General features: G+C 49.3%; 1 protein-coding gene and 2 long non-coding RNA genes across 3 annotated transcripts; all 3 read right to left on the reverse strand.

Annotated features, from left to right (window-relative positions):
* Positions 1 to 422: 422 nt before the first annotated feature.
* Positions 423 to 3,377, reverse strand: LOC119114913 (uncharacterized). The gene is made up of 3 exons (XM_037238972.1): positions 3,245 to 3,377; positions 977 to 1,298; positions 423 to 479 (listed from the first exon to the last, which is right to left on the reverse strand). The coding sequence occupies exons 2-3, from the start codon at positions 1,232 to 1,234 to the stop codon at positions 423 to 425; spliced, it is 315 nt and encodes a 104-aa protein (XP_037094867.1). The 5' UTR covers positions 1,235 to 1,298; positions 3,245 to 3,377.
* Positions 3,378 to 8,305: 4,928 nt separating this feature from the next.
* LOC119090539 (uncharacterized) lies at positions 8,306 to 12,797 on the reverse strand. The gene is made up of 2 exons (XR_005093254.1): positions 12,761 to 12,797; positions 8,306 to 9,025 (listed from the first exon to the last, which is right to left on the reverse strand). It is a non-coding gene; the product is annotated as an uncharacterized LOC119090539 (long non-coding RNA).
* Positions 12,798 to 16,142: 3,345 nt separating this feature from the next.
* On the reverse strand, positions 16,143 to 17,651 carry LOC119090662 (uncharacterized). Its single transcript, XR_005093282.1, has 4 exons — positions 17,559 to 17,651; positions 17,153 to 17,323; positions 16,745 to 16,907; positions 16,143 to 16,533 (listed from the first exon to the last, which is right to left on the reverse strand). It is a non-coding gene; the product is annotated as an uncharacterized LOC119090662 (long non-coding RNA).
* Positions 17,652 to 17,688: the final 37 nt, after the last annotated feature.

Consider the following 17,688-nt stretch of genomic DNA (forward strand, 5'->3'; position numbering starts at 1 on the left):
CACTCATGGTAATTGTAACAAAACAATGTCATTTTCAAACAATTTAAAGACGTTACAGCTTCCAGGTGCAGGAATCTCGGATATTACCAGTGGAGACCAAATAGCTCCACACCCTTGGGACAAACAGGGTGGATATGGAGATTCAAAGCGTTCAAAGGAAAGTTGCTAAGCCAATTCTGCTATACAGGTCTTTCATGTCATTATGATTAAGAAAATGTGCTACCGGCGAAATAATTGGCTTGGATTTACAGTGCAGTGCTATTAATTCACTTCTCTGATGCTTAATGTCAAACGCCCTTGCCATAATGGATGGGACACTGTCATACCATTGAATAAAGCTCACATTTCACACTTAAGCAAACTAGCATGCTGCATTAAGTATACCAGTTATCGTTCCCGACATTGCCAAAGCAGGGGCGCGTCTAGCGCATGCTTACGTGGTGGCACTGTGGAGATACCCCAGCATCTTCTTCCTCCTCCTGGGACAAGAGGAAACGATTATCAGCGAACATTAGCTTATCAGCATTTGTCACAGCCTCTGACATAGACTGATATGGCTCCGACCTTTGTCCTCTTTCAGCCTCAATACACCAAACATCGCACCACACACATTCCTCGGACATCAGAGTCAGTGAGTGCCCGTAGCAGCGGTGTCCGCTCGCACATCATTTTAGCAGCTGACAGAAAATGTGAAGGACCAGTGCTTGCACAACTCTGAATGCCCTAATCAGCTTTGCAAGAGCTAGGTGCATCAGTGCATTGTCATATCGTTTCACGTCGGTGTTGCGATGAGTCACGCCGCCCCCGCCTGCATTGGTCGGCAACGCCCCGCTCACGGCGCCGCAAAGGTGACAACCCCTTTTGGAGTTCCCCGCTCTGCTCAATTACTGCCCGCCCGCCCGGCTCCGGGGCTTAAGTCCGCAGTCCTGACGCGCCGCGTGCCCCCAGCAGCGGCGCGGACCACAGCGCCACGCACCTGCTGGTCGAGCAGGCAGCTCATGATGTCCAGGTTGGGCGTGTTGTCGTTGAGCGCGATGCTATTATCGCCGGCGCACAGCCGGTGAATGTCCTGCACACACAGCGGGTGCGTCACCAGCTTGACGCTCAGGAAGTCGACCTCGGCATCCTGGCTGGCCTTGGCGCCAGTCGCTGGGTGCGGCGCCTCCTCCAGAGCCCCGGCCAGCGCCAGCGCCAGCAGCAAGGCCAGCGTTCGCAGCAGCGAGGTGGCCCACATCGCTGGAGTCTCCTCGGCACGTGGCGGAACGTCCGTCAGTGGGGAGTGATGCAGTCAGACCCAGCTGAAAGAGTCCAGCACAAGTTTTGAGACACTGATGCAGATAGTAGGGGTCCGCTTGATGGGGAGACAGGAATGCATGGCCCTCATGGTTTCAATGATTATGCCTGCAGCATTTATGTAAAACATTTTGATTATGTATTTTCAGATTTTGAAACAAATATTAGCTGCATAACTTTTTTCTGTCAGTATTTGCAAAGTCACATATCCTTCCTTTCATAGAATTCTTATTTCAGGTCACACTACCTTTCAGGTTTGCACATGGCTCATTCCTTGGTATTACCAGCCAAACACATGGTGTGAAAGCAGTTAACTACCTGAATATGTCATTAAAATGGTAACACTGTACGCACATGCTTCACTCACAATGAATTATTGTTACTTAGGAGCAATTCATCTAAAATACATAGGTACCTGAAGTACACACCCAGTAATGATCCAACCATGTAATGTATGGCAGGTTATATTTTATGCAAATTATAATGGCTGTGGTTTGTTAGTTCATTAAGTATGCACTAACATCCTGATACCTAAAACCAGCAATATGTGGTAATGACAATGTTCATACTCCTCATCCTGTTAAAATGAGATGATGCACTATTCAGCATCATTGATCATAGCCAAATGAATGACTTCTGTGATCACACCATTCTTGGCAAGGGAAAACAGGACAACATGAGAACATGGATGTGTAGCCAAAAAGGGCACACAGCAGACCAATGGGCATCTTGACAAAAAAATATGCTGCTGGTAATGCAGTTGGGTGTGCTGCTTCTGAAGTCATCCCTGATGCAAACCACACTTCAACTTTTGATGATGCTTTTTGATTTGATCCACAAGCTGATTGCATTCCCTCTCAATAAGCACAGCCAATCATTTTAGGTGTGTGTGTGTACATGTGTAGAGGGGAGGGGGTTGGGGATCTTGGTAAGTATTTTCTCCTAGGTGGAAGGTGGAATATCAGTAAGCTTTTAGAGCTCTGCATCCTCCCCCAATGTTTTTACATCATATTCAGGAACAGAGGGTCATGAAGTTATATAATTTGTATGCAGTATCAAAAACAAATAGCTAAATATCTTGCTATTTCAGGAATTACTGCCCCAGCTCTGAAAGCTGGGCACCAAATAAAATGTACACTGCCTTTCAGAATATATGATATTACAGAGTCTCTAGCCCACATACCAATAGTAATACAAAACAACAAAACTGTGTCATCTTACCATTGGTTGCAATAAATTTAGGCAAAGTCCCAGGAAATTCCTGACCTGATGCTAGCAACATTGTTTTGTATTGGAATTTCTCCTCAGTGGAGGTGCTCTTTTTAAACTTGCATCCATATCCTCCTGTTTTGTGCATGGCATTGCTGTGACCAAGCCTGGTTAATGAATGTGTGGTATGTGCAAACATCATTCTGTTGTAATTAAAACAAAATAAGTTCAGAAAACAAGGTGTTATGCACTGTGCAGGGCAATACACATGTCATGCAAAACATTGTATGCAATCATCCCTGCAAATTATGCCCAACATTTAACATTTCAATCATGTGAACAATACCCAAACTGCATTCATTGACCGGACAATACCCTAACCGGATCTTCCAAGACCTGTTGTGTTCCGAAGACTGGATTACACCTACCTTCAATTATTATTTTGCAATTTTGGCATTACATGCAGCAAAGTGCAATTTCATGAACACAGATCTTAACATGAAACACAATAATACAAGGAGAAAGGCAACGGTAGTGCTAACCCATAAGGCGTTGCAGTATGGTTTACCATATGAGAAACCCGGTTCTCGTCATTTTGAAATCGGCCTTCGAGCTTGTGCGATGACAAAATGTACACTGACGTAGGGCTCTCCTACAGATCTAAATCCAGTGACCCCTTTCGTTTGGCATGACGAATGAACAATAGCGTACCTAAAATAGTCCCTTTGCTTCTTTCACTCACCTCCTTCTGCGCCTTCTTTCCCTCTTCTCATGCACAGTTGTTTACCACAAGATGCTTACGACGCATTATAAACGATTTCGGCGCAGAAATTAACTACCCAATGTACCCAACTGTATGCAGTACCAGAAGGAGCAGAAACCAATCAATGTACGTGATCGTCAGCACCTACGAATGAAAACGTTGTATTTTAGCTAGCGCTAACCACATTAGCGAGACGTAAATGACGGCATATACAACACGTCAGCTGTGCCTTTCGTGAAGGCCGGCGGTTCAATCGACCTCAAGTCAGGTTATTCCCCAAAGGATAGGCCGCACTGAGGTCGTATAAGGGAGTGGGAATGGCATGAGCGCCCGTGCGAGAACAATTCGCCCCGGAGATTGTCAATCGGCCAACACTACCGGGCAAATGCCGAGCCGGGCTCGGCCGTGGACCGGCCCCGCCGACCAAGTGCGTAGTTTCGCAAGATGCGTTGGGGATGGGGTGAGGAGAGGCTGAACAAGTGACAAATTGACTCAACATATCCCCAAAACACAACAGACAGACGGGTTTCCCTCCGACTTTGGCCCACTTTCCTTTCAAAGTTGAGGGGCTGGACCCGGAGCCTTAGTTGGAGAGAGGCGAAGGGCTGAAGCCCTGTGGGAAACTACATCCCTACCGCCGCCTCTGTCACAGAGACGCGCCCGTCCTCGGCACAGACCTACGCCTGTCTTCAGGGCCCCTGAGGCCAACGCGCCTGGAAATGGCCCGACCATGCCTGCGGATATTGGCTGAACCCAACCAAGCGATCGCGAACCGGCCCCGGTCCGAGCCCGACCATGCTATGGAGCCGCGCCGTCTCCAGGCTAAGGCCATCATCTCCAGCCATGTCGCGACCCGCGGGGTGCGAGCGGGCGATGTAGCCGTGACAGCTCGTAAGCCGTGCGATAATGCCACCTCCCGTGTAGGACAGGTACGACGGCCGAGACACTGCAGACACCGGGATCGCCAGGGGCGACGTCTCCGCTCGTGAACAGCTGGTGCGACCACCGGACCAGTCTGACAGAACCGGCCGGACCGGTCGACACCACGTCCGACTGTCCTCCGCGCACGGTTGGACGTTCTTAACCATGGTGTTTCTCCTCCACCGTTTGGCTGAAGAAATTGTATCTAGACGTTTGTAGCTTGTGGCGAACCACCAGCAGGATTGGGCGCGTATTTAGCCTGTGTCCCATACCTATCGAGTGGTCGTCCAGAAACCATCAGGGAAGCCCCGCTGCTCTGGATGAGCAGGATGCCTCGCAAGGCCGTTCTCAATGTCATGCTGCAAGGTCCTCTCGAGAGGCACGGCGACACGGCGATGAAAAGAGAAGGAAAACAACGGAAAGCCGAGGCAAGGCGTCCACTGCAGCGCGCGTCCCAGGTTATACAGCTGCGGTTGGCAGCACCTCATCGGAACCAGAAGGTGTGGAACATGGAAGGCCTTTGACCAGCGATTTGAAGTGGGCGACCAGGTGCACCTCCTCGATGAGCGGGATAAAGAGGGTGAGTAAAAAAGCTGCACTGCCCATGAAAACCCGGTTACCGAGTCACAGCGCGAAAGGACCACGAAACTACGTGATGGAACGCTCTGAGCGCCGAGTTACGCCGCTCCGGGTGCACGTCGACCACCTGAAGGAGACGCGACCCGCGCTTGTTTGGCCTGAACAAGAGCCAATGTGTCCCGCGAGGGCTATCGGCCCGAGCGCAGCACGGAACCTTTTACGTGCCTGGAAACCCTGCTGCATGCGGAGCGAGCCGGTTAGATGTCCCTCGGGTGGGATAGCCGGGACCATAGGTGGCTGCGGGACAAAGAGAAGCCACAGGACCCAGGCAACGGGCAGGACGCTGCTCTGGATCACCGTAGAACAGAGCCCCGTCGGCCGTCGCACCCTCGATCCCAAACGCCGCCAGTACAGCGCGGGTGCGCGGACCGGTGGCTCTCCGAGAAACGAGCACAAGTGCGAGCGCGGAGAGGGGACGTGACAACCGAGGGAGACCGCTGCGGAGGTCGGCCCGTAACAGATCCAGACGGGAGTGGTCAGAGCGGGGAGGAATCCAGAATAAGGACGACGAACGTAAGGCTCGAGCGGAAGGGTACCTCACCTGTTCCCCGCATTGTACGTGAACTGTTCCGCCGCGAGAACACTGCATTCGGTCCGCCCGACCCATCCATTGCGATGGTACCCGACAGGCCCACCGCTCTGAGCCAGGCTGATACACGTCATGGTGCTTGCGCTGTGCGCAGCGAAGTGCTGCTCAGAATCCGTCGGCGACAACGGAGTCCAGATGTTGAAGCCACAGCCGGCTGGACTGTTCTTCGAGCCGAGAGGGCACCTGCTGTTCGCCATCTCGCAAAAGATCCCAGTCCTCAGGACCCAGGCCAGCCAAATACAGCCGGAACGGATGCGGATCAAAGACAACATAAAACATATAGCGGATGTGTTGAGGACCAGTCTTAGCAAAACAGCATGAACGGGAGAAGACAGAAACAGCGCGACGGACACAAACGGCTGGAGCAATTCGTCGTCACGTGAGCAGTACTTAGAGCAGGAGAAGACGTGGATGGACCGAGAATCGGTGGCCTCACAGGCAAAGGTAAGGCACGTGTCGTGGGAGCTTATCCAAGCGCGCCCGGCCAGGAGCACCCTGCCCTTCGTCGGCAAGGGGCTGAATTTCTTGTACGGCAAGGCGACGAAAGGAGAAAAATAACTGTGGGTTTAGAACATCTCCAGGCTGAAGCCGTGGAGCTACAGCATACACACGAACTGCAAGCCTCTTTGCCAGGGAAGCTGGTGAGAACACAGAGGGCTGACCATAAGAACATCGCTTGTTGTCAAGTATCGCTTGTGTGTGTGTGTGTGTGTGTCGTCGCTTGTCACCAAACCAATGCAGCCATCGAACTACCAGCGCGGATCGAAGTAAGTTACCGGGTAACAAGATTTAAAGGGAATGTTTCAAAGTTGAAGACATTGAGGCAATAATGTGACTATATTTTTAAGTGAAAATTCTTCCCCTAGACAACGCAGTTAAGGTTTAGTAAATATACTTTACTCAATGTATCGTCTTTGATTACGTCATCGTCACTTGCACAACATTGCTTTGGAGCAGTCTGACGGCCGTTATATCTGGAAATCGTGCTCATGAACGCCAGATATGAACGACTCGACGGTTATATTTTTGTTGGCTTGATCGCCGCCTGGCCAATGGAATAACATAATTTGAATGGCTTTATTATGACGTCATAGATGCCCGCACATAGTCGCGGGCATGTGGCTCAACAACTAGAGGGGCTTAGGTCTTAAGGGCAGGACTGTGAGTGAACTGCGCCGAATGATCTTCGAGATGGTCATTTCAGTTTAAAACCCCATGCGAATGTGAAACACTCCGTTTGGCGTCCGTCGCGAAATGCACATCGAGTTCGTGCCGTGAGTGCAATCAATCAGTGCAATCAGTGCGCCGCCGTCCGCACATTCCGTCACGAGACAGGTAAACTCGTTCGGGGGATGGTCGCGGTGCGGGACGACCGCTTGTCGGTAAAGATCATCCCGTCGTGAGACCTGGCGAGAGCTCTCCCTCGTGCATTACGCCCTCCCATCAGTGAATCCTGGCATTCCGGGCCCGGCAAGCCCTTGGGAACTCTGTCCAGTACTGACCACTTTTGTGCTCCCATTAGCAGACAGATGAAAGATGCGCGTATAGCGTCCACTTCCATCAAGCCAACTTTGATCGGTTCTTCCTGTCTACCTACATTATCGGTTACATCACGTTCTTTCCCTTCATTCCTGGCTTGCGAGTCGCTCCACGGGAGCTCTGATCGATTTCGAGATTTCTTGCTGTACCGTCCGATAGGAAACTACATATGGAGCTGACCAAGGAGATGAGAGTGCCGGAAGACAGCAGCACTGGCGATATGCAATAAGGTCGTTCCGGTGCGCCTACCACTTCGTTCTTGGCGACGAGAACGACTTGCAGAGATCGTGCACTCGGGGGATTGGCCCGCTTCACACGCATCTCCGGAGAGCCGGCCCAGGTCGCTGGGTGTATTCCTTACCCCAGACGGAGAATTTCGCGCTCTTAAACGGGGAAGGATCCGGCGTGCCATCGTCGGGCTTTCACTTGCACGCGGCCGGAGCCTTCGTGCTACCGCCGGCCTGTGCGACAGTGGGCGACAACCTCTTGGTCCCAGTACACCGCGAGGGGTCCACCGCTAGGAAGAACCCACGATAGACCGCATGCACGCCTACGACGCCTGCTAATTTTAGTCACATGTTAGTGTTTGCGATTGCGTTTGGTGATTAATGCGTTCGCGCAATAACACACTTGTCAGATTAGGTTATCACTTTTATTCCGTCGAACTCAGGCAGAGGCTCGCACAACGCTGGCGGTTGGCCACAGCAGCGAATAACAAAGTTACTATGAAGTGGAAATACATTTAACCGTACGTAGCAGCCGTGATGACCATGTGCACACCTAAATCATTACGCGGTAATATCGCTTGTGTCGATTGTAGCAGACAGGCCCATAGCGCAGCGGGCCTCACCTCCACAATGATCGTGTCTCTTTGTCTCTAGCCAACTCAACTATGCTTTCGCTGCAGCTGCACGCATCGCGACCTTCCAAAACGAAGGCGAGGAAGGCGACAGGCAGTGATCCGTGGGGCCGCACACCTCATTTTTCAGCGCGCTCTAGCAGTGAGCAGCGTCTGAACTGAGCAGCAGCGAGCAGTGAGCTGCGACTTGAGCATCGAACAGTTATATCTACATCTAAATCAGTCCGCGGAAACGAACATATCTGCTTACACCTATAACCATGAAAAGAGTAACCCCGCGAAGTCGATACACATGTGATTGTTAAAATATAAATAAAATCTTTAATTTATCATATCGACTAGCACATCAGCTTTGCCATCCTATCTGACGCCATAAAACATGCCGACCTAAAGGTAAGATGACAGGGGAGAATTATTGTGCCAAAAAAAAAATGCAAGTTCTATATCAAACCCTGCTCGCCTGACCTGGTCTCCGCACCTCCAGAGGCAAACGTAGCATGCGCACGTGTGTATTGTAACAGCTAAAATGCAACATAAAGCAAATGGTCCAACTACCTGCGTGGCGACAGATCCATGAAAACCACGCGCTGGTCGTAGCTGTTCTTCTCCAACTAACTCAACTATGCTGCCGCGGCAGCTGCAAGCATCGTGACCTTCCAAAACGGTGCTGGGCGCGGGATGGATGCAATCAAACGATGACTGGGAGTCGACGGGCAGTGATCAATGGTGCAGCCCATCCCGTTCTTCAATGTGCCTTAGCAGAGCAGCGAGCCGCGACTATCGAGTATCGCGTATCGACCACTCCCGCGGGGGCCCACCAAACGGGCCTGGCGTGCGGCCGGCCGCCGCAGGAGCGGGCGGCGCTCACGACAGCGGTGCCGATCGACTGACGCTCGCTTCGCCTTCCCGCGCGCGCCGACCGGCACAGCAACCAAACACAAACTCAGGCCAGCCAAGGCTGAAAGCTTTGAACACCGACATGTGTCCGCGCCCCGCGCACGCCGTCGGGCGCCAGAGATCGGCCGTAGACCCACTGGGGGGCCGCCGGGTGGGACTACTTGTCTCCGTCGTCCACCGTCTGGGCTTGAGTCATCACGTCTGCCACGCTCTTCTCCAGCTCGTCAATCCGGTCGCCCATCTCGTCTATTCGGCTGATGATGTTGTCTGACATAGTCTGGAAGCGCTGCTGCATGTTCTCCAGCAGGCTTTGCACCTGCCAAGGAGGTGGACACAAACACGTCAATAGTTTTATACGTATAAGGTTAATACGTTTAAAATTTTTGAAGGACCCTTCGAATACTTGCATTGCCTTCACTCATGGAATTTAATGAACATAATGCGCCACTAGAATGTGGGATATTGCTACACCAAATGCCACTTCAATGGCAACAACGTTTGTTACAGCTAACACCTAAGAACTATACCTGCACTTCTGGGCAGGAATAGCGCAACATAGATCTTGTGGATCATGGGCGTGTTCATGGTTTCCATCTTGATGCTTTTACTCACAAGTATTTTCCCTAGGGTCAAGACTCATGACAATACAAAGCATGATTGAGTCATCTGTGTTTCTTTCGTTACATTGTGTCTTGCTCTCATGGGAACGGAGTAGAGTCCCACTACCTTTTTGAAATGCCTGTTGATGGCAGGTGAAATGAGGTGGCGTGAAAGTACTATGTACGTCCTGACCTCAGGTAAAATGCAAATAAACAAAGCAGCTGTGTATGCTGATCATTTTGGGTATTTTGCCTATGAATTCATGAAAATTACAGCCAAAGGATTGCAGAAACAGCAGCAACCAAATTTCACACTAACCAAGGCCGACTATCAGGCATGCCAAAGTACAAGTGCTTAACCTATGATCCTATGATCCTATGGTCCTATGGTCCCATGGTCATATTCAGCCCACGATCCAACCTAAGGTCGCACAATTATGAGGTTTATCAAGTTACTACTTCCTTCAACCATTGTTTTGTGTCTTAGTTGCTTCTCCCCGAAAAAACTAGTTGTCTGTTCCTCATAACTTTATGAAAGTATAAAGATCAGTCCCAAACACTTTTACTTAACATCTAGTACTCGGCGCTTAACTGAGTGTGACGTAGGTAACATTTGGTGATGACCTGACATCCACAAGTCATTTTTGCTCTTAAGTTATCCCTTGTCAACTTGGTGTTATTTTCTTCACTTCCCACTAAAGAAAGTGTCCCACCTGAACGGCATATTTAAAAACATTCTCCCATGAAACCTCAGGACTGGCCATGTCTAATACCAGCACTGGGTTGAGCTACTGCACACCGTTACTATAAACAAGGATATCAATTCTAATTATCTCTGAGTCCAAATTATGTGCCGACGCTTTGTACCAGCACTATGCTCCTTCCCTGCAGTTGCGCCACCCTCGTCATGGCAGCCGGCGTGCATATCTCGACTGGCGCGGATAAACGACCGCCTGTGATTAGTCCAGCGGACAACGGCCTGTTACCGAGAAGCGCACGGGCTAAAGTTTAAATCAGTGCGTCACATCGAACATGTGATACTCCCTTTTCCAAAGCCAGAGTGCACCTCGAAAAGAGCTGTTGTGGCTGAATGCCAAATGGGAGGGGTCAAAGCCGTAGTACAACGTTTTGGTGAAATCATAGCAAAATAGCTTTGGTTACAGGACACAACATCATAAACAAAAAGTCAGAAACAAAAATTTAACAGGCAAGAAGTCAAACAGGATAAAAGTCAACCGCAAAAGAGTCAAACGTCAAAAAAACCAACCAAACCAAAAAAGTCAAACCAAAAAAGTCAAACGAACAAGAAGCCAAATAGAAGTCAAAAGGTTGAAAGTCAAATGTAAGAAAGCTAAACAGCCAAAACTTCCAACGCAGTAAAAGTCAAAGGCAAAAATCCAATCGAACAAACATTTAAAGGGATAGGAGTCAAAAACGATAACAGTCTAAAGCAGAAAGTCGGATAACAAAAAGTCAAAAGCGATAAACGCGAAATGGACAACAGCATGAACGGCTACAAAAATCACTTCCCTTGATTAAACAGGGCTTTAAAACACAGCGAGAGCCTCTGGTCAGGCATTCACGGGAGGGACTAAGAGGGGGGGGGGGGGGGGGGTATGAAGAGTCCGCCCGCTCAGCCAGTTGGAATAAATAAGACATTTATCGGCTCGTGACTCCGCAGAAGGTGCATAGGCCGAGTCCCAGCTTTGCGGCAAAAAAGGTCCGGTTGCGTGATGGAAGTGCAGGGATGTGTTTCTCGAAATGGTTGGAAGGGGAGGGCTGAACATTGAAAAATGACCAAACCTGCCTTTAAATCTGCCAACAGGTTTCACCCCAGATTTGGCCACTTTCTTCCTAAAGTCTAGGGGACTGAAGCCCAAGGTGGGAGCGGGGAGGGGGGGGGGGGGGCGGCTCAGCTCCCCCAACTGAATAGGAAACCACATCCCTGGATAGGTGTCTTAGCTCATGATGACTTTTCGCGATGGTATATATTTTAGCTTATCCACTTAAATCCCTTAAACTATAGAAAACCATGGCCATAACAGAACATTCCTCATACCAGTGGTGCCATGGATTTTTAGCTACAGAAAAACTTTACAGGTGGTTTCAGGCCCTTCAGACAAAAAAGCCTCTTGGTGCAGAAAGGGCCAGAAATGACAATTTAGGTCTACCAGCTCAGTTATGTGGGTGGGTTACTGCCCCTTGCTCCCTCGCTCCTGCGTAATCACTGACTATGCCTACAACAAAAGGGTCCCTGCAAGCATACAAAGGGCCATGCTGACATGTAGAGGAGGCCAAGCCCAAACATGAATGAGATGCATGAGCCTCCTGGCTGTCAACAGATTATGGGGTTCCCTGGATTAGGGTGGAAAATATCCCAAATAATCAACAGGTTTTTAACCTTATTTGCTTCAGGGCTCCTGGCACCTGGTTCATTCTGACTTGAAGCCTATTATTGGGAAAGTCTTTTGGCAAAGCCCCTCCTGATTTTTGTCCCTATGATGTTTTATATTTAACAGACCTTTATGCTTGACTTTAATCTTTTGACTTTTCAGCATTCTGGCATAACATTTCACTTTTTGTCACTTGGCTTGCTGCCCTTTAGAATTTTTACCATTTGACTTTTTTCTTTACTTTTTCTTAAGATTTGACCTGAACCCTTTTGAATGGATGGATTTCTGGGATCAGAGCTAAGGCCAATCAGTGCTTGTTGTGTGAGCCTCACCACTACCATTTGATTCCACAAGTCCAGGCAACGGCAGAATTTAGTGGCAAAAGTTTTATGTGCCGCAATGCTTGGCATGGTCTGTCCTGCGGGACATCAACTGACCTTTAGCACAACCCCTTCCATGCCACAGGCCATGCTTGTCAAGGCCAAATGGCAAGCGCCTAAGGCGACTCAAACCCACCCTGCCAGGGGTGGGTGGATTGGAAGGCAGGCACTCCAACCAATTGAGCCATCAGGACAGAATTTAATCCTTTTTGACTTTTTGAAACCACTTTTTCCAATGCCAAGATTTGGTGGTGGCATCCCATCACTCTTCCTGATATAACTGCCTGGTGAGAAGATATCAATTTCAAAATGTGTGTATCAAGGCAACCAGCCAAATGTACAACTTGGTGCATGGATATAAGGAGTTGCACCACAATCATGCAGTCTCAATTTCTCCTTATTTAAGGAGCAATCCCTGAACATTGCAATGACTTTGCAAATTATGCCCTTAGCATGCAAAATAGGTTCCAACGTATGGACATGCCAGTCTGCAAGAATCCTTCCCCAGCACATGACACATGCCATCAGTGAGGTGAGTCCAGAGCACTCTTACACTAAAATCAGCCCTCGGCCAAGTTCGGCAGAATTTCTAGACACAGGCCTTTCTGGAAACTGAATGGCGTTTCTTATATGCATCACAACATCTGATAGAAAAACGTGAGAAGCACGTCTTGCTTACATAAGTCGCAAGTTCCTGTACATTTTTAGGTTCGGAACGGAGTTTGATGAGTTCTGTTCAGTAGCCTTCGTCTGCTCCTTTTCGGCCATCACGAACGAGGGCTTGGGCTAGTGAAAGCTCCTGGTGCGGCGCGTTACAGTGCTCACAACACCTAATTGGATCACAACAAATGCGCCGCTACTAATTGCATCCAACCGCACGGTACCAAGCCGTCCGCACCCCAACCGAAGGCCCCCAACGCCCCTTCCCACTCTCCGCAGTCCGAGCAATCGACTCGGTGTTGTCGTGGAAACGAAGCAAGTCACCGGTGTGTTGTGTGCACCAGAAAAGCCAGAAAATCATGGCGTTATAAACATGATTAGCCAAATCTTTGCTAATCACTCATAAAGTTGATACAAAAAGTATTTTTATCTTCTTGAGGGCAAACAAGCATAGTCATTGACGTCAGTTATATGTAAATATGGCCTTAGTATTGTATATGACGTCATCAAATGGTACAAATTGTTTGTTGTTTTCCTGCAAATGCACTTCTTGACGGATATAATGGCGGCCCCCATGGAGCATCACGTACTGGGTGTGGGGGACAAGTCATTTTCCGTTTACATTGTTGTTTATAAAGATGTGAGGAATGTCAAAGAACTTCGGCCTTTGCTTATGAATGGGAGCTTAAACGTGGCGTTGGTTTCGGCAAAAAAGGTACGTATCCGTGGTTCGGGGCCGCGATTTCTCCAAGGCAGCACAACACGTTTGAGTAAAGTTACGTCAGTACGTGGTAGTTTTTGCTAAACACGTATGCTCTGATGAGAGTTTAAACGTGTGGGCATGTGTCTAATTTTTCCTGGGAACAAAGTCGACTCAGTCGTTTGCACTTGCTCGCCATGCATGCAAGATAATTGTCTGGTGTTGCACCAATTTACCCTTTTTCACATGGTTTAATATATAACAATAAGGGTAACATTGACTGCTTTTTCTTATCATAAATCTGTAGGAATTTGAAATGGTTAAGTTGTTAATCCATTCAAAAGAAAGTAAGTGTGCTATCAGCAGTTGAGCCTTGCTTAGTATGAAAATCTGTCATTAGCTACATAAAGGAGGATTTTTAGCTAGTTGTTCCAAGATTGTCAGTCCTCATAGATATCACCCCATCTTGTTCATTGATGACCTGTAGCTAGATGTATGTGTAGCTGAACCTTTATCCATCTGTAGGTTTAATCACATTTCTTTATTTAGGTTTAGCTGTGCTTATGTTTAGGCCCAAGCTTTGTAGATTAACTATACTTGCTGCTACCTTTGTGTTTTTGTATCTAGCTACATAGCTATATTTTTACTTCACATTGTCAGTGGTTGTGCATTCTGTATCACTGGCATGCTACAGTGATGTCTAATTCAGAAGTGGCCCATTAAAACTTCCTGTCCTCTGAACTAAGGCAGCATGGGTAGCTGATGACCCTCATAATAACTCAGAAGTATATAGTTTATATTAATGGGCTGGGTGGGGAATCAAATTCCTTTCTCCCTCTGAGGGTGTTTTCAGAATGATTTCTGAACAGTGCAGGATAACAGCACCAAACTTAACGTAGCTGCTGACTGAAAGACATCTTTCGATGTAAAAAGGAGATGCACCTTGTGAGGTTAATGACCTATGGCAAACCAAGGGCAGGCCATGGCTAGCAGCATAGGGCATTTCTAGGGAATCACTCAATGTGATGTGACAACAGTGTCAGACAAAGCCAGGCATATGTGAGAAAGGTTCTTAGGCAATAAACCAATTAAATTTAGGATTACAACCAATTCCATTTACTTGGTGTCAAGTACAAAGGCTGAATGAAGGTCAAAACTGCTGTTCTTTTTTACTTGAGAGCTTTATTTATGGGGTAGTTACAGTGCTCATTTCAAATTTGTGAATGGCAAGGACTGCAATAGACATGTTCCATGAACTTTTTAAGGTCAAAATAGGTCACTGACCTTAAATGATGTGGGTCAACATTTTGTCTCTGGCAACATGCTGCTTAGCATAGTTCACATTGCTTATTCAGGCGACAAAATAGGAGCAATGTAGAAGGTGTTGAGGCACCTTGATGTTATTAAGGTCAAACAAGGTCACTGACCTTCATTGAACACCATTGACCTTTGCCTAGAACATGTATCTGGCTTCACAGCACTCGCATGAAGTCAAGGGGCACTTCAGACACCAATTTGAAGTTTGACATTGGTTGACCCCATTCAACCTCAAGGTAGTAATCTAGGAATGTCAAACCTTGACACTAATGAGTTCACGGACAGGCGAACCCACCCTGTGAATTTGGTGTCCTTATCAATATTGGTCTTTGAAATCTCAGAGGGGTCAAATTGACCCCCGCTCAAGTGGTGCATCCAACCGGCCACCTGTGCGCATATTAATGAGGCCATTAAGGACAATGGAAATGTGAAATAGAACTGCATCACCAGTAGCCTGTAACCCTGTTGTTACAACTGCAGTTGCCTGCATCCCTGGTGGTGTGCGGGACATATGCCGTACAATGTGCCGATCAAAGAGATGTTTCATAAAAATGTAATTTACAGATAGTTTCTTCATTTCAACTTCTGGTGGCAGCCAACATAGCCCTGCACAACCAGGCAGATGGCTCACTGAAACAAGGAATGTCAACTCAGAGATAATATTCTCTCTGTCCCCAGGAAAACAGGTTGGTTTTTGCATTTTCTCTGCCTGCAGTACGCTAATGCATCCTAGTGATCAATTTGATTTCAGCAATCAATCCCCACCCTGAAAACTTGCACTGAACCGGCCACCCTGAGCGGACCCGTGTGCAAATGCTAAAATTGTTATTTTCATTCAACTTAAACGGCTCATTCGCCAGCCCACTGCCGTAGCTGCAGCGAGTCCCCATTATCACATCGCACCATTGCCACCAGATATCTGAGGCGTTTTCGGTCGCTGGGCGCGGCGGCCGACGACGCGACGGTGGCCGCTGTGGCCGTGGAGGACGCGGCCAGGCTGGCGCCCTTGCACGAGGCTCTGGATGGCACAGCTGTCCATCCCGACCAGCTGGGGGCGCTGGCCGACACGGCCGCCGCTCGCCCAGCTGTACGGCGTCACCGACCACGAGCTGGCCGTCGGCACCGCTCGAGGAGGCCGTCGTCAACCGGATCGCCACACGACTGTGCGACGTAGGGCGCACCGGGGCTGCCAATCAACGCAAATGTCACCGATCACGAGCTGACCGTCGGCACGCTCGGGGAGGCCGTCGTCAACCGGATCGCCACACGTTGCGCGACGTAGCGCGCGCCGGGGCTGCTGGTCAGCGCGACCGTTCTCCTCGCGTTTGATGGTCGGCCATGGTCTATTGGTCTCATCAGCCGTTATTCATGGCAGAGAATTGCCGAACTACAGCAGACATTTATTGTATTTTTGAAATATACTTGCACCGCATGGCTGCAATCTTTAATATGCATTTACAGCAATCGCCCCAGCCGCACTCAGTACACGACGCTCGGCGCCATTACATCGTCTCAACACTCTCGGGGCTTAAGGTGAGGTAATAGCGCCATGCCACGATGCACGCGCCGCGGGCCAACCAACACCGCACTCGCACAGATAGGAATCAGTATCAAGTACCAAGCATCAGACCGTATTAAGGATAGAGGAGCTCCACGTAAGGTGTGAAGCGAGCATGCATATTTCCAGGTGTCTGGAAGGTGTCGCTCGATGTTGGAAACTTCGGTAGTCCATGACCGTCCTGGATGGCGGCGACATGGTTCTGCAGTTGCATGCCCTGCGGCAGGGCAGGGGTGGATGCGGTCAGTTGAGTTCCAGAGGAGGTGCCAATGGGGCAGTTACTGGCGGGTCAGCGCGAAGCATTAATCAGTGGTGGGTACCTCAGGTGAAACACGGTGCGAACATCATGTCATACGTCACAATCCGAGAGAAGCAGTCCCGAATGGCGTGAGTAATTGATCGCCAGACATTTGGGGAGTCGGACCTACCTACAGACGGCGCGCCGCGAATTTCAGGCTCTGGTGTTCTCCAGCTTCTTGATATAGCACACCACCGTGCCGCGTTTTCCATTATTCCACGGATTGTTGATTTCGCTTGACGTTCAGGAAGATCACGTGCGCGTCCTGGATGCTGATGATGTACATCACAGCACTGCAGCAGAGTAAGGATCGGCTCCTTCAGTTGGGGTTACAAGGGCATTGCAGACGGGGGCGGCCAGTTACAGGTCAGCGCGAGATCTTAATCAGTGGTGGGTACCTCAGGTGAAACACGGTGCGAACATCATACCGTACTGCACAACTCTGGTGAGCAGCCTCAAATGACGTGCTCAGAAAGGTGACCAGGTCGACTCGTACTGGGAGTGAGTGACCCACGCGGACATTGGGGGTCAGACTTACCTATATGAAGCATGTTGCGAATTTCAGGCTCTGGGATTCTCCAGTTCCTTGAGAATGCACTTTGTTTCATTGTCCAGCATTTCACGTTATTCCGCGGATTCTTCTTGCTCTCGCTTGACGTTCGGGATGACCACGTGCTCGTCCTGGATGCTGATGGTGTACATCACAACACTGCGGCAGAGTAAAGGTCGGCCCCTTCAGTTGGGGTTACAAGGACACCGCAGACAGGGGCAGGCAGTTACATGTCAGCGCGAGGTCTTAATCAGTGGTGGGTACCTCAGGTGAAACACGGTGCGAACATCATACCGTACTGCACACAATTACTAGCCCATATGGTGCCATAATCACGGTACAGCTGCACCCAAAGACCAAATGACAAGCACGTCGTACCATCAGTCGTAATTACCTGTTTAGATCAATATGAAGACAAAGCTCTTGCATTTCGTGAGTTTTCGCTTGACGTTCAGGATGCTCACGTGCGCGTCCTGGATGCTGATGGTTGTACATCACAACACTGCGGCAGAGTAAAGGTCGGC

Source organism: Pollicipes pollicipes, unplaced genomic scaffold, assembly GCF_011947565.3.
Source record: "Pollicipes pollicipes isolate AB1234 unplaced genomic scaffold, Ppol_2.1 Scaffold_3087;HRSCAF=3621_pilon_pilon_pilon, whole genome shotgun sequence".
NCBI classification, from domain to species: Eukaryota; Metazoa; Arthropoda; class Thecostraca; order Pollicipedomorpha; family Pollicipedidae; genus Pollicipes; species Pollicipes pollicipes.

Excerpts from the sequence above, each read along its gene's own strand:
- LOC119114913 (XM_037238972.1), bottom strand. The coding sequence starts at position 1,234 with ATGTGGGCCACCTCGCTGCTGCGAACGCTGGCCTTGCTGCTGGCGCTG. Across the intron at positions 480-976 it reads GCTGCCTGCTCGACCAGCAG|GAGGAGGAAGAAGATGCTGG; the intron begins GTGCGTGGCGCT and ends CTCTTGTCCCAG.